This window comes from Bombina bombina, chromosome 3 (assembly GCF_027579735.1).
Source record: "Bombina bombina isolate aBomBom1 chromosome 3, aBomBom1.pri, whole genome shotgun sequence".
Taxonomy (NCBI): domain Eukaryota; kingdom Metazoa; phylum Chordata; class Amphibia; order Anura; family Bombinatoridae; genus Bombina; species Bombina bombina.
The window spans coordinates 566,726,670-566,746,432 of record NC_069501.1 but is presented as its reverse complement, the minus strand read 5'-3'; the positions used below and the strand labels follow the sequence as shown (position 1 = coordinate 566,746,432).

The following is a 19,763-nucleotide window of genomic DNA, read 5'->3' as shown; positions in this document are numbered from 1 at the left end:
ATATATATATATATACAGTATATATATATATATATATATATATATATATAAAACATGGAAGGGAACTGCACTCCAAGACCGGATCAGGTACACATCCTGTAACTGCACTCCAAGACCGGATCAGGTACACATCCTGCACAGGTGGCTGTAATCACCCATAGAAAATACAAAACATGCCACCTGTGCACCCCTTCTTTGTTCTCAGTCTGTTTGGCTTTGTGAGCTTGCATGATAGTGTGGCTGTGTTAGGGACTCAGGCAATGGAAAGGACCTTGACGTGGTGCCTGAGCTTTCCCATTTGGCCAGATGCGGTAACTAACCTTTCCAGTTGTGATTTTATCTTAGCTGTGAGCTAGCTGGTGAGTGCTGGGTGTTTCTATGTGTTGTATTACTTTTTATTTGTAATCCCCCTTGTTTCTTGCACCCATTCCGGACTGGGGTTAACTGCCTGTGGCTCTGGTGACATCACAGCTTTTTTGGAGTGCTATTTAGCACCCAGGGCTGGATGTTGCTGAGTTACAGGATGTGTACCTGATCCAGTCTTGGAGTGCAGTTCCCTTCCATGTTTTGTATTTTCTATGGGTGATTACAGCCACCTGTGCACCCCTTCTTTGTTCTCAGTCTGTTTGGCTTTGTGAGCTCGCATGATAGTGTGGCTGTGTTAGGGACTCAGGCAATGGAAAGGACCTTGACGTCGTGCCTGAGCTTTCCCATTTGGCCAGATGCGGTGACTAACCTTTCCAGTTGTGATGTTATCTTAGCTGTGAGCTAGCTGGTGAGTGCTGGGTGTTTCTATGTGTTTCTATGTGTTTATTTATATATATATATATATATATATATATATATATATATATATATATATATATAATCTAAAATTATACACACAGACACTCAAACACATATAGATACACACACATATACACACACAAACACATGCAAATATATATACACATCCACACACAAACAGAAGCATGCACAAACACATACATATACACACATACATAAACACACACACAAACATATGTTCATAGTAAAATAGCTGCTTAAAGGGACACTAAACACAATTTTTTTTAATGATTCAGATAGAGCATGCAATTTTAATCAACTTTCTAAATTACTCCTATTATCAAATTTTCTTCGTTCTATTGCTATCTTTATTTAAAAAGCAGGAATGTGATGGATAGGAGCTGGTCCATTTTTGGTTGAGAACTTGGGTTATGCTTGCTTATTGGTGGGTACATGTCAACCTCCAAAAAGCAAGTGCTATCCATGGTGCTGAACCTAAAATGGGCTGGCTGCTAAGATTTACATTCATGATTTTCAAGATAGCAAGAGAACGAAGAAAAAATGATAATAGGAGTAAATTAGAAAGTTGATTAAAATTGCATTCTCTTGCTGAATCATGAAAGAAAAAATTTGGGTTCAGTGTCCCTTTAAGAAAACCCCATTGAAAGTGTGATCATTGAGTGTCAGATTACAAATGGCGCGCTATTTAACTTGTTCGCTCGAGTGTAAACTTTGCTAGAAGTAAGCATTTTTGCACACATCGGGTACAAGTTGAAAGTAAATAGTATGCGCACACTAACCAAAGAACTTAGAATATTGCGACCGTGTTAACTTATTCTCCCCCATAGACTTCAATGGAGAACACAAAAAAGAATCACACATGCGCTAACCCGACAGGAGTTATTAACATTTCACATTCCAATGTTCTTCAAATACAAAAAAAGTAAACATATATTCCTAATTATATCTGTATATACCTATATCTATTCCTATAGATATATAGTTATAGATATCTATTTTACATTAACATTATTATATATATTTTTTTAATAACAAAAATAACTTTTTTTTCTATGTGAAGAACATAGGAATGTAAAATATGCGTAACGCACTTCGTGTTTTGTGCTTTAGGTCTAACGCAGTGTCAGGTTAGCGCACATGAATAATTATTAATCTTAAAGTGCGTTCTTGAAATATCAAATATAAAATAATAAAAATAGTAATAATTATTCATTTATTATACATACTGTACAAAAAAATAAAATAACCCATATTGTATATATCTATATCTATCTATATATATATATAGAGAGAGAGAGAGAGAGAGAGAGAGAGATAGAGATAGATAGATAGATCGATAGAAAGGATTGTGAGAGTTGGCGCTGAAATGCACCCAGAAACCTAACTTGCCGAGTGCTGCCTAAGTCTACCTACCAGAACAATGAGTTCCCTATAAACTCATGTCCCAGCAAGGAACAATGTAAAAGAAAGAAAAGTGGTAGATCAGAGAGGTGCACTCAGCTACTGATAGAAATACCACAGTGAATTAGAATCTATTGGGCACACAGATAATACAAATATAAAAATATATAATGTACTGAAACTTTATGATTGTACTGTATTTTTATAATTGTTTTTATTTATGTATGGATTTTTAAATCATTTTATATTTGTATTATCTGTGTGCCCAATAGAGGTTTTAGATTCGAATTCACTGTGGTATTTCTATCAGTAGCTGAGTGCGCCTTTCTGATCTACCACTTTTCTTTCTGTCATATTTATACATTGTAGTATGTATAATAATTGTGCACAGGCTGTTACAGCTATGATTCATGTCACACCTAGCAAGAGTAGAGAAGAGTATGTGACAGGAAGTAATTTAGGAATGGAGCCTTATAGAACAATAGAACAAAATAGCAAAAGGAGGCTAATAACCAACTATATATAACACACCTCTATACCTCCTTTTTAGCTGGTGTTGTTGGTTAAAGGGAACCCCCCTCCCCAGCAAACATTATTTCATGATTCAGTTAGACTGTACAATTTAAAAAAAAAACTTTCCAATTTACTTCTACTATTATGAAATTTACTTTTTTCTCTTGGTATTCTTTGTTGACAGACAGATAGGAAGACGTAGGTGCATGCATATGACTGAAGCAATATATAAGGAATCATACAAATATAATATGAGAGCAAATACACAACAATAGAATGCAATTATACTGTACATGACAAAAGTTACAAATCAGACATCCTAACATGGCATTTTGTGATTAAATAGTTGTCAATAAACTATGAGAAAACATTGACAATACCCATTGTACTTTTAGCACATCTGAACCAGGTACAGTACATATGTATTACTTTTAACTCTCATTTTAAATTAAAGAGAGGGGAGGACAAGTCAGCTTACTGAGGTGGCTTAAGTGCGGACATCATATTCTTAGCATACCATGTAATGATGTTAAAGGGACAGTCTACTCCAGAATTTGTATTATTTAAAAAGATAATCCCTTTATTACCCATTCCCCAGTTTTGCATAACCAACACAGTTATATTAATACACTTTTTATCTTTGTATCTAAGCCTTTGCAGACTTCCCCCTAATTTCAGGTCTTTTGACAAACTTGCATTTTAGCCAATCAGTGCCGTCTCATAAGTAACTCCACAGGCTTGCGCATAATGTTTTCTATATGGCACACATGAGGCAGCCTTCAAGGGCTTAGAAATTAGCGTATGAGCCTACCTAGGTATAGCTTTCAACTAAGAATAACAAAAGACCAAAACAAATTTGATGATCAAAGTAATATGCAAAGTTGTTTAAAATGACATGCCCTATCTGAATCATGAAAGTTTAATTTGGACTAGACTGCCCCTTTAAGAAACTAGACGCACTTATTTTTTCAAAATGAAAAGAACAGAAAGCAAAAAACAAAACAGTAAATAAACAATATAACAAATTAAACAAATGAACCTTTTATAAATGGTAATTATGAGGGCGGGGTAATTAGATTCACCTATGTCAAGACTATATAATCACACAGCCCGAAAATATAGTTACACATTTGATGCAAATAATATCATCATGCGGGGTGGGAAGAAATAACACGACCATTAAACAAAGCATCACATGAAGAAATAACATTGTCTGTAAAGGGATATTCTATTGTGATTTAGACAGAGCATATCATTTAAAAAAAGTTTGAATTTTACTTATGTTATGAAATTTGCTCCGTTCCCATGTTATTCTTTGTTGAAGAGATACTTTGCTAGGTGTCTGGAGCACTATAAAGCAGGCAATAGTGCTGCCACATAGTGATTTTGCATATGAATAAAATTCTTGCAAAACTGCTCCAGTATAATGCTCTAGAAATGGGCTGGAGTTCTATCAAAAAAAGCTATGCATAGAAAAAAGCTACCCCCATCAGTGTGCATGTGCACAGTGATGTCACCTCATTCCACACATGTTCAAAAACATGTTTGGAATTCTGTGATAATAGTGGACGCATGCACATTGATGGGGGTAGCTTTTTTGATGGGGAGGATAGTTTTCTCAGTGAATTGCAATATGGTGACGTTAGTGGCCACATGCACACTGAAGGGGGTAGGTTTCTTTCAACGAGTAGCTTTTGCTACTCCCCATCCAAAAAAAAGCTACCCCCTTCAGTGCGCATGTGGCCACTAACGAGTCGTTTTTTTCAACGGGTAGCTTTTTTGATAGAACACTGGCTCCTTTGCATACATCCCTTCTTTCCAACAAAAGATTCCAAGAGAACAAAAAAATGATAATAGAAGTAAATTAGAAAGTTGTTTAAAATCACATGTTCTATCTCACTGATTTTCAAACCTGTCCTCAGGTCTCCCTAATGGGTCACATTTTGAGGATATCTAAACTAAAGCACAGGTGAAATAATCAGCTGATTAGTAAACATGGTTATTTTGCCTGCTCTCATCCAAGGTAATCCTGAAAACCTGACCTGTTTGGGAGGCCTGAGGACAGGTTGGAAACCAGTGCTCTATCTAAATCATGAAATACAAATTTGGGGTTTCAGATCTTATTAAAACTCTCAGCCTATAACTAGTTCTTTGTCTACAAGTTTTGAATCTGCATTGTTAGGATTTGTTTTTTCTTTCCTTTTTTCTTCAGTCTCCAAGGCAGAAAAACAAAATAAACAGATTACTACATGGGAGGGAGGGAGAGTATTAATTAGTATCACTAAGCCTAAAAATGTAACCAATGTTTTGCTGATAGAGAAGCAATACTTAAAAGGACCACAAGATGTCCTCATAATCAAAGACTAATGCATTTTGTGAAAGATGTGCCTGTGCACCAGTTTTAAGGTTAAAGGGACAAGAAACCCAACAATTTTCCTATATGCTTCAGATAGAGAATACAATTTTAATTAATATTCCAGTTTATTTCCATTATCTAATTTGCTTCATTCTTTAGATATCCTTTGTTAAAGAGATAGCAATGCACATGGGTGAGCCAATCACACAAGGCATCTATGTGCAGCCATCAATCAGAAGCTACTGAGCCTATTTAGATATGCTTTTCAACAACAGCTAGCAAGAGAATGAGGCAAATTAGATAATAGAAGTAAATTGGAAAGTTGTTTAAAATTCCATGCTCTTTCTAAATCCTGAAAGAAAAAAAATTGGGTTTCATGTCCTTTTAACAAAGAACAAAATTAAAAAACAAAACTAACAGAAATAGTTTATATTATACCACTACACCTTGGAAAGAAAAACGACCACGTTACATACGAAAGGACCAGCAACTGAATAGAATTCTGCGTGCATAGCAGTAAAATTAAAAGCTTCTCTAAAAAGAATGGCTAATCTGACCCACCTTAAAAAGGATTAGAGCATAGGGGTTAAGTTATTAACTAGCAATGACTATAACAAAAGGATACTATGCAAGTCCTATATACAAAGCAACATAATTTAACGCTCATATATTATTAATTGCTAGTAATAATCATCACAACAAAAATGAACAATGGCAAGGCTATTACATAAACATGTATCAAGAGGTTGAGACATGAAACCCAACATTTTTTTTCCATGATTCAGATAGAGAATACAATTTGAAAAAAGTTTTCAATTTACTTCTATTATCACATTTGCTTCATTCTTTTGTTATTCTTTGTTGAAGAGATATCTAGCTAGGTAGCATGCACATGTCTGGAGCAGTACATGACAGGAAATAGTGCTGCTGCCATCTAGTGCTCTTGCTAATGTATAACATTGTTGCAAAACTGCTGCCATATAGTACTGAAGACATCTGCACACTCCTGAATTTACCTTCCTGCTTTTTAACAAAGGATAACAAAAAAACAAAGGAAATTTGATAATAGAAATAAATTGGAAGTTTTTTTTTTAAATTGTATTTTCTGTCTGAATCATGAAATATTTTTGGGGGTTTTATGTCCCTTTAAATAAAAAACATTGTCTCAGAGATGAAAGTCTCGTGTGAGTCAAACGTGACCTGTAGCAAAGATAGTGTGGAAGACGTTCGTGCTGTTGCGGTATACTGTATCTGCAGGGTTCTGACAAGTTATCTAGAACAGTGGTTGCCAACCGCGGTCCTCAAGGAACCCCAACAGTCCTGGTTTTCATTATAGCTAAACCAGTGCACAGGTGAAGTAATCAGCTGATCTGTAACCAACCTGCTCTCATCCATCAGCTGATTATTTCACCTGTGCACTGGTTCAGCTATAATGAAAACCAGGATTGTTGGGGGTCCTTGAGGACCGCGGTTGGCAACCACTGATCTAGAACACTCCAGCTTTCACTTTGTCATCCTCTCCAGCAAGAGAGGGGAATTGTTGAATCAAAAACCACTGACAAATGAGGAAACGCACTGCAAGAGCCCCGGGGGAGCGCTTGGGAATAGCAGAAACACTAAGCTTATGCTCATCCTGAGTTGCTGAATACAGTGCCCAGGTACATCGCCAAACTCTGCTATTTTATCTGTGCGACTAAGGGTGTCAATGCTATCAGCATCTGTGTGTACAGGAAGCGTTTTAGTGCAGGTAACTAGACACACTGCTTCATTGCTACAAGCAGGGTGAGAAAAAGATGGCGCTCCTGTGACTTGAGTAGATAGCTGCAGCCAGGGTCAGCTCCAGAACAAATGAAATGGGGGGGCATTTCTTTCCACGAGGGGGCAAAGATTCACACACATGCACAGTTATACATACACTTGTATACACACTTATACATGTTTTATACACACATATACACACATATATATATATATATATATATATATAAATAACTTTAAAAACCTTTTTATTAATATGATCTACTGTATGTTTATTACAAAGTGTATATATGTGTGTAATACTTTATTTTAATGTGTTTGTGAACTGTTTTGTAAACATTTTTGCAGTTTACTTCAGGTCTCAAATCGAGCTAAATATTCTAGCACAGTTTCAGCTTGCGCTTGAGCACATAATATAGCTTTGTACATATAATACCAGCACAAATTAGCCCAGTCGCGATATCCATTGAAAGTATATGCTGCGCTTGAGCGAAGTTGGCCGTGCTAACCCTTCTTTGGTTGATGCGCTTTACCATGGACTTGTAATATCAAAGTTGTGTGTTAATAGTAGTTTGGTCAAGTGATATTGATTATCGCATGCACACTCTCATTAGCATGCCACTTGTATTCTGGCCGCAGAATAAATTAGATAAATACATTGTCAGGGCCGGAATTACCATTAGGCAGAGTAGGCATGTGCCTACAGGCACTGCTCCATATGCCTTTTCTGCACACCTCTGGGGCTCTGCCTTCACTCACCATGGTAGATAATAACTTTGCCCTAAAACAAAGATCACCGCCACACTGGCCGGTCCGGTCCGTTTCTCCAATGAATGCGGACAGAGCAGCCAGTGGCCTGAGAGTAAGTGTGTGGGGGTTGGTTCTTTTATGGGGAGTGACAGTGAGTGACTATTTGTGCGCTATTACAGAGTGCTCTGAGTGCACAGTGGGCATGTATCAGCTGCAGCAGCAGCGGCTATCAAAATGACAGATTGTAAGTCAGAGGGCAGTCTTTCATATAAAATACCATAGGTATGAATATTATTGCTAAATGCCAGGGCTGTTGCACAGAATAAACGCACTTTAAAAAAAACAACTGGGGGGGCGTGTCCGACCACCGACCAAGATGGCTGCTGTTTAAGCTATGTCTGAATATAGGAGCTGATTATTCTGCTGGTTATTTCTCCTCAACCTTCCGAATCTTATCCCTTTCAGAAGAACTGTGACAAGCATTACCTACGGAACAAATTCATGTGACACATTAATAGAAATAAGCAGACCGGAATAGAGAAGGTACGCAGCAGAGGCCCTGAAGTTGCCTATACCTCTCTCTACCCCCAAATACTCTGATTAGTCAGTTTATCCAGCCGTTTGCGCTGAAGCACGAACACATCTAAAAAAAAAAAACATCATGAGCTACCTAACATCATCGTTGTATAACTCAACTATATAATATACAACTGCATTTAACTTTTGAAAGTAAAGTTCTTTACCCACGGGACAAAGATGGCATTACCCTTGAGTGATGAGGCGATCATTGAACTTTTAGAAGAACACTTCCTTAGATTGGAACAACGGCTGATAGCAGCGTTTAAAGAAATGTCTCCTACAGGGCACTCTGACACCCAGAGTGACAAGCTACGCTTAACACATGAAACAGATGTGAGAGGTGATTTACAGTCAGCGGCCGAAGGTAGCAGTGCCGGACCTAAATATCCACTGAATGATGGCGACATGCTCTACGGGCATAGCAGGGGGCATCGGAAAAGCTGGATGACACCTTGACCAGAGGTACTGGACCGGAGATATCCCAGGCTCCCCAACTTACCACATCGCTGCCGCAAAGTCGCCATGGAGTGTCCATGAATCTAATTGGGCACATAAAGTGTGAGACAGATGTGAGGGCAGTTCGTGCAGTTCGTGACCGAGGATGACAGACTCGACACCAGAGTTCCACTGAAGAATGGTGACAGGCTCCACGGGTCACGCAGTAACTTACCGGAAAAGATTGCTGACTCTTTAATTAGCCGGGAGGAAACGGACATACCTCAGAATTTACAGCCTACCATACTATGGTCGCAGAGTGGCCGAAAAGTAGTGGGACCATGTCTGCAGACTTCGAGCTACATCGGGTCTCAATGTAGTGATGCGCTGCTTGTCCTGGATGTACAGAATGGCCTTTTCCCTATCGCAGCATGCCCATCTTTCTATGTGACAAGAGCTTTCAAAGTCGGAGTCTGCTGATCTACCTAATAGAGGGGACAGATTGGGATTGATTGCTTCCAGCTCTGTGAATTATTCTCTACCATTTAGGTGGAAAATATACTACAAAGAACTACAAAACACCCATCCTACGCCTATACAGCAGCCTGGTGTAAGCAATATCTAATCGATTGGCCACAGTTAATCAATTATAAGAACTGCTCCTTAGAAATGTTCAGTTAATCCTGAGTTGACAGTGATCTGTTTGCTGTGTATGTGTATGTTCCTTACTATCTTTCAGTATAATGTCCCTTACCAGGATTATTGAGCCTGATGTTTAGGGATCATATAAGTTTGTTCTGAATGACTTCATGTACTATTTATTAAGGTACAATGATTACCCAAATTTTCAGATCTCACTAGAACTGTTCCTGTTTTAATATGAAAGTGTTTAATAGAGGCCACCCTTGTCTATCTGTTTGTTTTGTACTCTACATTTAAGAGCTCATATTTTTAAAAGTTTTACATCTTGGATTATTCTACATGGGTGACCCTAACCCTACAGTTCAATTAGTTATGGTATCCTCATATGTTATTTTGTATGCCTTGATAGGGCTAATTAAATGTACACATGCTGGCTTTGTCTCGTGATTTGCGGCCACGATAGCAGGACATTTTGCTAGTAGCGTATACACCAATTTTAGTACCATCACCAGATGTGTGTTTGTTTAGTTTTACTTTAACCTGCCTTACTGGTCATTTAGGTTATTACTGCTTTAACAATCTTTAGCTATAGTCATCAGGGTCTTATATTAAAAACCTAAGTGTTCAGGGTGTTGACATGATAAGACACCATATAGACAACTATGATTATATACCCTAGAAGTTTATGGACTCTAGCCCAACCTGTTTCCAGGAACAGCAAATGTCTATTTTGCTCTATAGGTCCTATTAACGTGCATGAATTCTGTAACATTGAATAATTACTATGGTCTGGAAAACCCAAGTGTATTCTAAAAGCTAATACAAAATGTAAGATGGTACTAGAATCTAAACAGGTGGTCAGACTATAAAATAATATTCTAGGATTTAAAACACATTTTCCGTCTATTGGGTAGTTACATTGATCTATGCTCTTTGCTATTTGCAGTTGTTTAATCAAAGTTTATTACCATCTTATTACTGCCGATGGTGTTGGTTTAGTATTATTCTAGTCCATATTGATTTCATTTATTTCATTTATATCTGTTCCAAGAGTGCAAGAGTGGACATATATATTAACAATATTCCCCTCCCGCCCTATATGTTCTCATATCATAGCTACACTTTTTAGAAGTTCCAGTCTCTGAGACATATAGCCATGTACAAGAAAAACACACTGAGGTTCCCTAATTGAGACCCATAAGTGGTCTCCTACGGTACATAACTACCTCCCATTGCATTAATTTACTTGTAGTGCTAGGAGGTCCAAGATTGACCTCAGATGATGTTTGGAGGGTATATAGTTTTGACGGCAGGAGTTATGTAATGTAATGATATTGACATTTAGCATATGACTATGTAATGTTTCTTTTATTTGTTTTGTTCCTTTACACTAAATATAGACAAATGTATTTTGTATGTTTTCTGACATATGCAATCTGTATGCCTGCACTGAACCTCAATAAAAACATATAAAAAAATCAAATTAAAAAAATAACCAACTGACCCTTGGTTGATTCTGCACATTGCAACCTTGATCAGAAAAGTTTCTAAATGAAGCGTCAGTCTAGACAACCTGCACTTTTCTTGTATAAATTATATAAAAACAAATAATCTCATCATACTAGGCAAATATTGTCTGGAGTGTTTTGCCTTTAATGTGGCAAAATTAGCAGCTGCTGTAAAATAATTCTATAAAGTTTTAGGCTGTATCTATAGGTTCAGACATATGAACCAGGAACGCGTGGGGGAAGCTTTAGATTTTGGTGCCTACAGGCACATGGGCTGTAAATCCAGCCCTGTACATTGTACATCAATTCATATTCAAATTGGTTCATATTGTATTATATTTGTTAATGTTTGATGCCATGTATGGAGGGACTAAATGATAACATCACGTAAACTGAAGAGCATCAAAATAATAGACACACAAGTGGTTTAGAGTGAATTTTTACAATACCGTTCCTGTGATGTTTGAGTAATTTTGTACTATATTGCAGTGATTGTATTTTTATTTGAGGGAGACGTCCCATTTTATATGTGTGTGTTTCTTATGCCCTAACATATGTTCTTGTAATATTCAGTTTATTAAATCACATTTTATCAGATATCCTAAGCTTTAGAGCGCCCTCTTAATTTATTTTCTATATAAAATGGATATGACTGAGCAGATTGTTCATAGTTCTAGCAGTGGGAATAGAGGGGATTCGGATGGGGAGACTCGAGGAAGTAGCTGGGTCACAATTAGAAGGGGAAGTAAAAGTAAGTGGAAGAGACGGGCAAGTTATGAGCTTGTACACCCCAACTTGCCATCACTGATATAGATTCCAAAGTATTAACTCCTTCCTCATCTCCTTTATATGTAAAAATGTCAAGAATAAGATAAGGCCTTAAAGCAGATATAACATTGACCAGACTAGATATTATATTTTATGGATTGTTAGATTATACTTAACGTATTGTTAAAGTAAAATGGTCAGTATATAAAATATTGTTACTGGGTTGGGTCATTTACAGTTCACCTAACAGCCTGTTTCTTGCATTGCATTATAGAGATGACACTCCACATGTACCCAATGAGAAGCTTGGAGAAGATGCTGTGCTCGAAATTGTCGAATGGCTGACAAACCAAATCCATCAGGCTTTTCCAAGTATGATCCATGAGGATTTGTTTACAGTTGCTATAGAACTTATACTTTCATATATAATATTCCTATATGATCTTACAGATCTCCATTTGACAGTTAACCATACTTACTCTTATCCCTCCAAACAACCTCCCCTTTAAATACTTTGGCTTCTTCATATTACATTTTACATATATACTTTCCCTATGACTGATTTCTATAACATTTTCTGTACATATAATTCTCTAAAATGCCTGCTATCTCCTCATATAACATCTCCCTATAACTCTTCCCATGCCCGCTATCTCCCCATATAACATCTCCCTTAAAGTGACCATACGTACTGGTTTAACCAGTACAGTACTGTTTTTTTGGACATTGGTCTGGTTAGTCATAAGATGTAACCAGTACAGTTTAGGACTACAAAATCAAAAATTATTTATTTATCAAAATATTGAGTACATCAATCCTTGATAAACCAGCCTTAAATCAATTTTATTAATTTATCGTAGTTTTATTTTACATAACAGTTCTCGTCGTTTGATCTCAGCAATACTCGTCATTCAGCATACGCACTCTCACTATATTGTGGCGACTCTTCGATAATACTCCTGCACATTACACACAGCCCGACCATGGGAACTTGATGATAATGTCATCACACAGAGCCTGCCAAAATCGACCAATTCGGTTTTAGCTTCGGACTACAAAAGGCCCTCTGCAGCACAGGACAGGCACCACCAGTGATCTGGCATCTTCGGACCGTGACACTGGACCTTTATAGCTCCGCGCTCTCTCTCGGTTACTCAAGCTTTTCACTCCACTGTTTTCACGGCGCGCCACGCTGCTTCGCCAGGACTCAATGACTTCATCCCTTGGACCTGGATCGACGCCTTCGCCCCTTTGGAACTTGACCGGCGTCTACCCCCCCCAATCCTGGACCAGTGACTTCGCCCCCTTGGACCAAGACCGTCATCTGACGAAGTTTGTAATAATAATTCTTTATTACTTGGATCCCAAAATCTTAAGTATGCAAGTATGTACTAATCTACCCATATCAAATATTTGTTTTGTTTTTCGCAAAATTACTTTCATAATATATAATATAAATAAAAGAAGTCAGGATCAGACTGATATGCTACAAGTTCTTCTCTGTGAAAGGCACATATTGAGCAAAAAGAGGCTGCTTCATGGGTGGTAACTAGCCATAGAACAAGCTATTATGCTATTGTTCGTTCCCAGGTTGAGCATTTCTCTCTTTTTATTTATGCAAATTATGACTCTTAGGGAAGTCTCCCAAAGCATGATGCGGCAATCCACACGTGGACCTGTTGCTCAGTGTGCCTAGAGGGATATGGCTGCACCTCACTGATGAGGCCCACACTAGGCCGAAACGTACGTCTGGGGTTTTGCAGTTTCTCTCATTCAGAGAGGGATTGCCTGGTATTTCGGGGCTGGACTGTACTGTTAAGTCAGGATCAGACTGATATGCTTCAGGAAAGTTCTTCTCTGTGAAAGGCACATGTTGAGCAAAAAGAGGCTGCTTCTTGGGTGGTAACTAGCCATAGAACAAGCTATTATGCTATTGTTCATTCCCAGGTTGAGCGCTTCTCTCTTTTTTTATTTATGCAAATTTTTTATGTATTCTTTCACTTAAAGATAAAAAAAAGATAAGCATACTCCGCAATATTATTTAAATTTATATTCTACAACAGCAACTATAACTCATGCTGGCTGAGCTATTTTAAACGTCCTGGTTTTAAATTTGAAAAAAAAATGGTCACCTTAATCTCCCTATAACTCTTCCCATGCCTGCTATCTCCCCATGTATCATCTCCCTATATCTCTTCCCATACCTGCTGTCTCTCCCTATAACTCTTCCCATGCCTGCTATCTCCCCATGTATCATCTCCCTATATCTCTTCCCATACCTGCTGTCTCTCCCTATAACTTTTCCTTTACATACAAACATAGAAGTTGATGGTAGATAAGAACCAAAAGGCCCATCAAGTCTACCCATATTATATGTTACTGTTTCCTTAGGAAAGTCTTATGCACGTCTCAAGCATTTTTAATTCATTTACAGTCTCTGTATTTACCAGCTCTATTGGAAGTTTATTTAATTAATCCACCAACCTTTCTGTAAAAAAATGTTTCCTCACATTCTTAAGGAATCTGCTACCCTCTAATTTAAGATTATGACCCCTTGTTTTGCTATTTTTTTATTTTGTGGAAAATGCTTTCAGCTTCCACTTTATTAAGTCCCTTCACATATTTGAAGGTTTCTATCATGTCACCTCTTTCCCTTCTCTCCTCTAAACTATACATATTTAGTTCATAGAGTCTTTCTTTGTAAATTTATATTTTAGATCTATAATACCTATCTATAACCTCACCCTATACATGTAATCTCCTCATGTAACCTCTCCCTATAACTCCTCCTCTGTACATATATTACATAGTATATTTCCATATAACCTTTTCCTATTGCTGTCTATCTCTGTACATCTTTTCCCTACAACTCCTCTTCCTTAGTAATACTAATAGTTTATTATAAAGGTTAAACAGTTTTCAAAACAGTCAGATCAAACAAATTCAAACTTCCCCTCTTACATAATTCTACTATTTCATGGTTTTTAAAAGGCTATTAATAATACGATTCTTAATTTATAGAAGGATACATTTTAGCAAGAACAGCTGAGTGTTAAAGGGGCAGTAAAGTAAAAATGAAACTTAAATGTATAGGATAGATCTTGACATTTTAAACAACCTTCCAATTATACTTATATTATCAGTTTAGCTGTGTTCTTTCTTAAGGAGAGTTCAGGAGCATGCATGTATCTTTAGCCATATGGCAGCTGTGTTTGCTAATTTTTTATAGTAATATTCTACACAGTTGAAAAACTGCTGCCATTAAATGCTAAAGACACATGCACGCTCCTAAGCTCCTATCAGCCTACCTAGAGTAAATTGTACAGTTGTTTAAAATTGGAAGCATGATCTGCTTATTTACGGTCCCTTTAATTATTAAAGCTCTTGTTAATCAGTCGCCTTAAAGGTACCCATCCTATATATGCATTAAAATGTTTGGTGTGAAGAAAATTAGTATCTAAAGAAAAAAGGGAATACACCCAGAAAACAAATTACCTCTAAAAGTCCATTAATGGAATTTTATTTTTTTTGCAATTAAAAAAGGTTTTACTTAAAGAAGGTATAAAACGTGTAGGTGTTGTGCTTATCAGTCTATTTATCATTTTAAGTCGGTTTTTTTTTTTTTTTTCAATTTCCATGCAGGAATTGTGAAAATAATGTGACATAATAGATGAGGTTGAAAAAAGACAGAAGTCCATCAAATTCAACCTATACAAATCTAATACTTACAAAAAAGCTCCAGTTGAGATTAAATTAATTCCATTAAAAGGTGACCCATTTAACACAAGCAATCATATCCCTGAATTCTGTTTCTAGCAAGTAATTTATCCAAACCATTTTAAAATGTATCTAAGGTATTGGCATTCACTACCTCCTTTGGTAATCAGTTCTACAATTTTATTGCTCTTACAGTGAAAAATATTTCCGTTGCAGGAGATTTAGGGGCCGATTTATCAAGGGCTGAATGGTCCCTAATGCCCCTGTTTCCGCGCAAGCCTTCAGGCTCGCCGGAAACAGCAGCTATGAAGCAGCGGTCTTAAGACCACTGCTCCTTAACTGGTCCGCCTGCTTTGAGACTGCAAACATCAATTTGTCCGATCTCATACGATAGGGCTGATTGACACCCCCTGCTAGTGGATTGGCCACGAATCTGCAGGGGGCGGCATTGCACAAGCAGTTCACAAGAACTGCTTGTGCAATGATAAATGCCAACAGCGTATCGGCCCCTTAATCTCCTTTCCTCCAGCCTTAAATTGTGACCACTTGTCGCAAACAATTTTCTTGGAATAAACAGAGCTTCTGCCATCTCTGTACATGGGACTTGACTATAGTTACATAAAGTAATGATATCACCTCTCCAGTGCCTTTTTCTAGAAAAAACAGACCCAGTTTGGCTAGCCTCTCTTCATAGCTCAAATTCTACATTCACCTTATTAGCTTTGTGGCCCTTCTCTGAACTCTTTCTAGGTTTTTAAGATTGATTACAGAACTGCACTCCATACTCAAGGTGAGGTCTTACCAGGGATTTATATAGTGATAGGATTATGCTTTCCTCCCTTGAATCAATGCCTTTTTTAATACATGCTAGTATCGTAGTAGCCTTAGAAGCCGCTGTCTGCATTGTGCACCCATATTTAGCTTGTTATCTATTGCCGGCTTATTTTTACTTCCAAAATATAGAACCTTGCATTTTCCCGTATTAAATATAATTTTCCATTTGCCTGTCCATACTTCTAATTTTTGCAGATCCCCTTCTAACGCAAGTTCATCCTGCTCTGACCTAATGACCTTACACAACTTTGTATCATCTGCAAAAATAGAGATGTTGCTATTTAATTTTTGCTCCAAGTAATTAATAAAAATATTAAAAAGAACAGGACCCAGTACTGATCCCTGGGGGCTCCACTGATTACCTTTGTCCAATCTGAGTATGATCCATTCACTACTACTTGTTGCTCACTGTGTTTTATCCAGTTATTTATCCATGAGCTAACATTTTCAGCTATTCCCAGTCCCTTAATTGTGTACATTAATCTCTCATGTGGCACTGTATCAAACACCTTTGCAAAATCTAAGTATATCACATAAACTGATTCCCCTTTATCTATATATTTACTTACTTCCTTGTAGAATCTAATTAGATTAATTTGAAGTGATCTATTTCTTATAAAACCATGCTGATTTGAACTCATAGGCATCTATTTATCAAGCCGTCAACTTACTTGCATTCGACGGCACCAATACGCTCGCCTAAGATTGCCTAACATCGCTGTCGCTGACCTGAATACGTTCTCCAAAATTATTAAAAAAGCTGTCAAAAAAACGCGCACAGTCATCGATCTCGCTGCTCTTTGGCTTTTTTACAGCTTTCTTGGTACCCTGTCACTAAACACCCACACTATACTATACTGTTTACCCCCTATAGCGCCGCTCCCGGAGCCCACCGCAACTCTAATAAATGTATTAACCCCTAAACCGCTGCTCATGAACCCCGCCGCAACTAAATAAACTGTTTAACCCCTAAACTGCCGCTCCCGGAGCCCACCGCCACCTACATTATACTTATTAACCCCTAATCTTCCGTCCCCTACACCGCCGCCACCTACATTATATTTATTAACCCCTAATCTGCCCCCCTACACCGCCGCCACCTACATTATACTTATTAACCCCTAATCTGTACCCCTACACCGCCGCCACCTACCTACATTTATTATCCCCTAATCTGTCGCCGCCACTATATTAAATTTATTAACCCCTAAACCTAAGTCTAACCCTAACCCTAACACCCTCTAACTTAAATATAATTTAAATAAATCTAAATAAATATTACTATCATTAAATAAATTATTCCTATTTAAAACTAAATACTTACCTGTAAAATAAACCCTAAGATAGCTACAATATAACTAATAGTTACATTGTAGCTAGCTTAGGGTTCATTTTTATTTTACAGGCAACTTTGTATTTATTTTAACTATGTACAATAGTTATTAAATAGTTATTAACTATTTCATAACTTCCTAGTTAAAATAAATACAAATATACCTGTAAAATAAAACCTAACCTAAGTTACAATTACACCTAACACTACACTATAATTAAATACATTCCCTAAACTAAATACAATTAAATAAAATTATCTAAAGTACAAAAAAACACTAAATTACAGAAAATAAAAAGCAAATTACAAGATTTTTTAACTAATTACACCTAATCTAACCCCCTAACAAAATAAAAAGCCCCCCCAAAATAAAAAGAGCTACCCTACACTAAATTACAAATAGCCCTTAAAAGGGCCTTTTGCGGGGCATTGCCCCAAAGTAATCAGCTCTTTTACCCTCCCTTGAGAAGTCTTCACCCAACCGGGCCGAAGTCCTCAACGAAGCCGGCAGAAGTGGTCCTCCAGACAGGCAGAAGTCTTCATCCAGATGGCATCTTCTATCTTCATCCATCTGGCGCGGAGTGGCTCCATCTTCAAGACATCCGACGCAGAGCATCCTCTTCTGACAACGTCTTCTTGAACAATGACGGTTCCTTTAAGTGACGTCATCCAAGATGGCGTCCCTTCAATTCCGATTGGCTGATAGAATTCTATCAGCCAATCGGAATTAAGGAAGGAAAAATCCTATTGGCTAAAGCAATCAGCCAATAGGATTGAAGTTCAATCCTATTGGCTGATCCAATCAGCCAATAGGATTGAGCTCGCATTATATTGGCTGTTCCAATCAGCCAATAGAATGCAAGCTCAATCCTATTGGCTGATTGGATCAGCCAATAGGATTGAACTTCAATCCTATTATCTGATTGCATCAGCCAATAGGATTTTTCCTACCTTAATTCCGATCTTGGATGACGTCACTTAAAGGAACCGTCATTGTTCAAGAAGACGTTGTCAGAAGAGGATGCTCCGCGTTGGATGTCTTGAAGATGGAGCCGCTCCGCGCCGGATGGATGAAGATAGAAGATGCCATCTGGATGAAGACTTCTGCCCATCTGGAGGACCACTTCTGCCCGTCTGGAGGACCACTTCTGCCAGCTTCGTTGAGGACTTCAGCCCGGTTGGGTGAAGACTTCTCAAGGTAGGGTGATCTTCAAGGGGTTAGTGTGAGGTATTTTAAGGGGGGATTGGGTGGGTTTTAGAGTAGGGTTGGTTGTGTGGATGGTGGGTTTTAATGTTGGGGGGTTGTAATTTTTTTTACAGGTAAAAGAGCTGATTACTTTGGGGCAATGCCCCACAAAAGCCCCTTTTAAGGGCTATTTGTAATTTAGTGTAGGGTAGGGTTTTTTTATTTTGGGGGGGGCTTTTTTATTTTGTTAGGGGGATTAGATTAGGTTAATTAGTTTAAAAATCTTGTAATTTGTTTTTTATTTTCTGTAATTTAGTGTTTGGGTTTTTTTTGTACTTTAGATAATTTTATTTAATTGTATTTAGTTTAGTTAATTTATTTAATTATAGTGTAGTGTTAGGGGTAATTGTAACTTAGGTTAGGTTTTATTTTACAGGTATATTTGTATTTATTTTAACTAGGAAGTTATTAAATAGTTAATAACTATTTAATAACTATTGTACCTAGTTAAAATAAATACAAAGTTGTCTGTAAAATAAAAATAAACCCTAAGCTAGCTACAACTGTAACTATTAGTTATATTGTAGCTATCTTAGGGTTTATTTTACAGGTAAGTATTTAGTTTTAAATAGGAATAATTTATTTAATGATAGTAATATTTATTTAGATTTATTTAAATTATATTTAAGTTAGGGGGTGTTAGGGTTAGACTTAGGTTTAGGGGTTAATAAATTTAATATAGTGGAGGCGACGGCAGATTAAGGGTTAATAAGTATAATGTAGGTGGCGGTGGGCTCCGGGTGCGGCGGTTTAGGGGTTAAACACTTTATTTAGTTGCGGCGGGGTCTGTGAGCGGCGGTGTAGGGGGGGCAGATTAGGGGTTAATAAGTATAATGTAGGTGGCGGCGGTGTCAGGGCGGAAGATTAGGGGTTAATAAGTATAATGTAGGTGGCGGCGGTGTAGGGGGGGGCAGATTATGGGTGTTTAGACTCGGGGTACATGTTAGGGTGTTAGGTGTAAACGTTCCCATAGGAATCAATGGGATATCGGGCATCAGCAAACATAAGCTTTCGCTGCTTTCAGACTCCCATTGATTCCTATGGCATCCGCTGCCTCCAGGGCGGCGGATTGAAAACCAGGTACGCTGGGCCGGAATAGTGGCGAGCGTACCTGGT

At 37.6% G+C, this 19,763-nt stretch overlaps 1 protein-coding gene across 1 annotated transcript in view; it reads left to right on the top strand.

The window, feature by feature from the left end:
- Positions 1–19,763, top strand: part of LOC128652433 (acid sphingomyelinase-like phosphodiesterase 3b) — a 150,252-nt gene that overhangs the window by 38,081 nt on the left and 92,408 nt on the right. Inside the window, exon 8 of the mRNA XM_053705372.1 lies at positions 11,792–11,889. Coding sequence (XP_053561347.1) covers positions 11,792–11,889 — 98 coding nt within the window. The remainder of the gene's footprint in view (positions 1–11,791; positions 11,890–19,763) is intronic.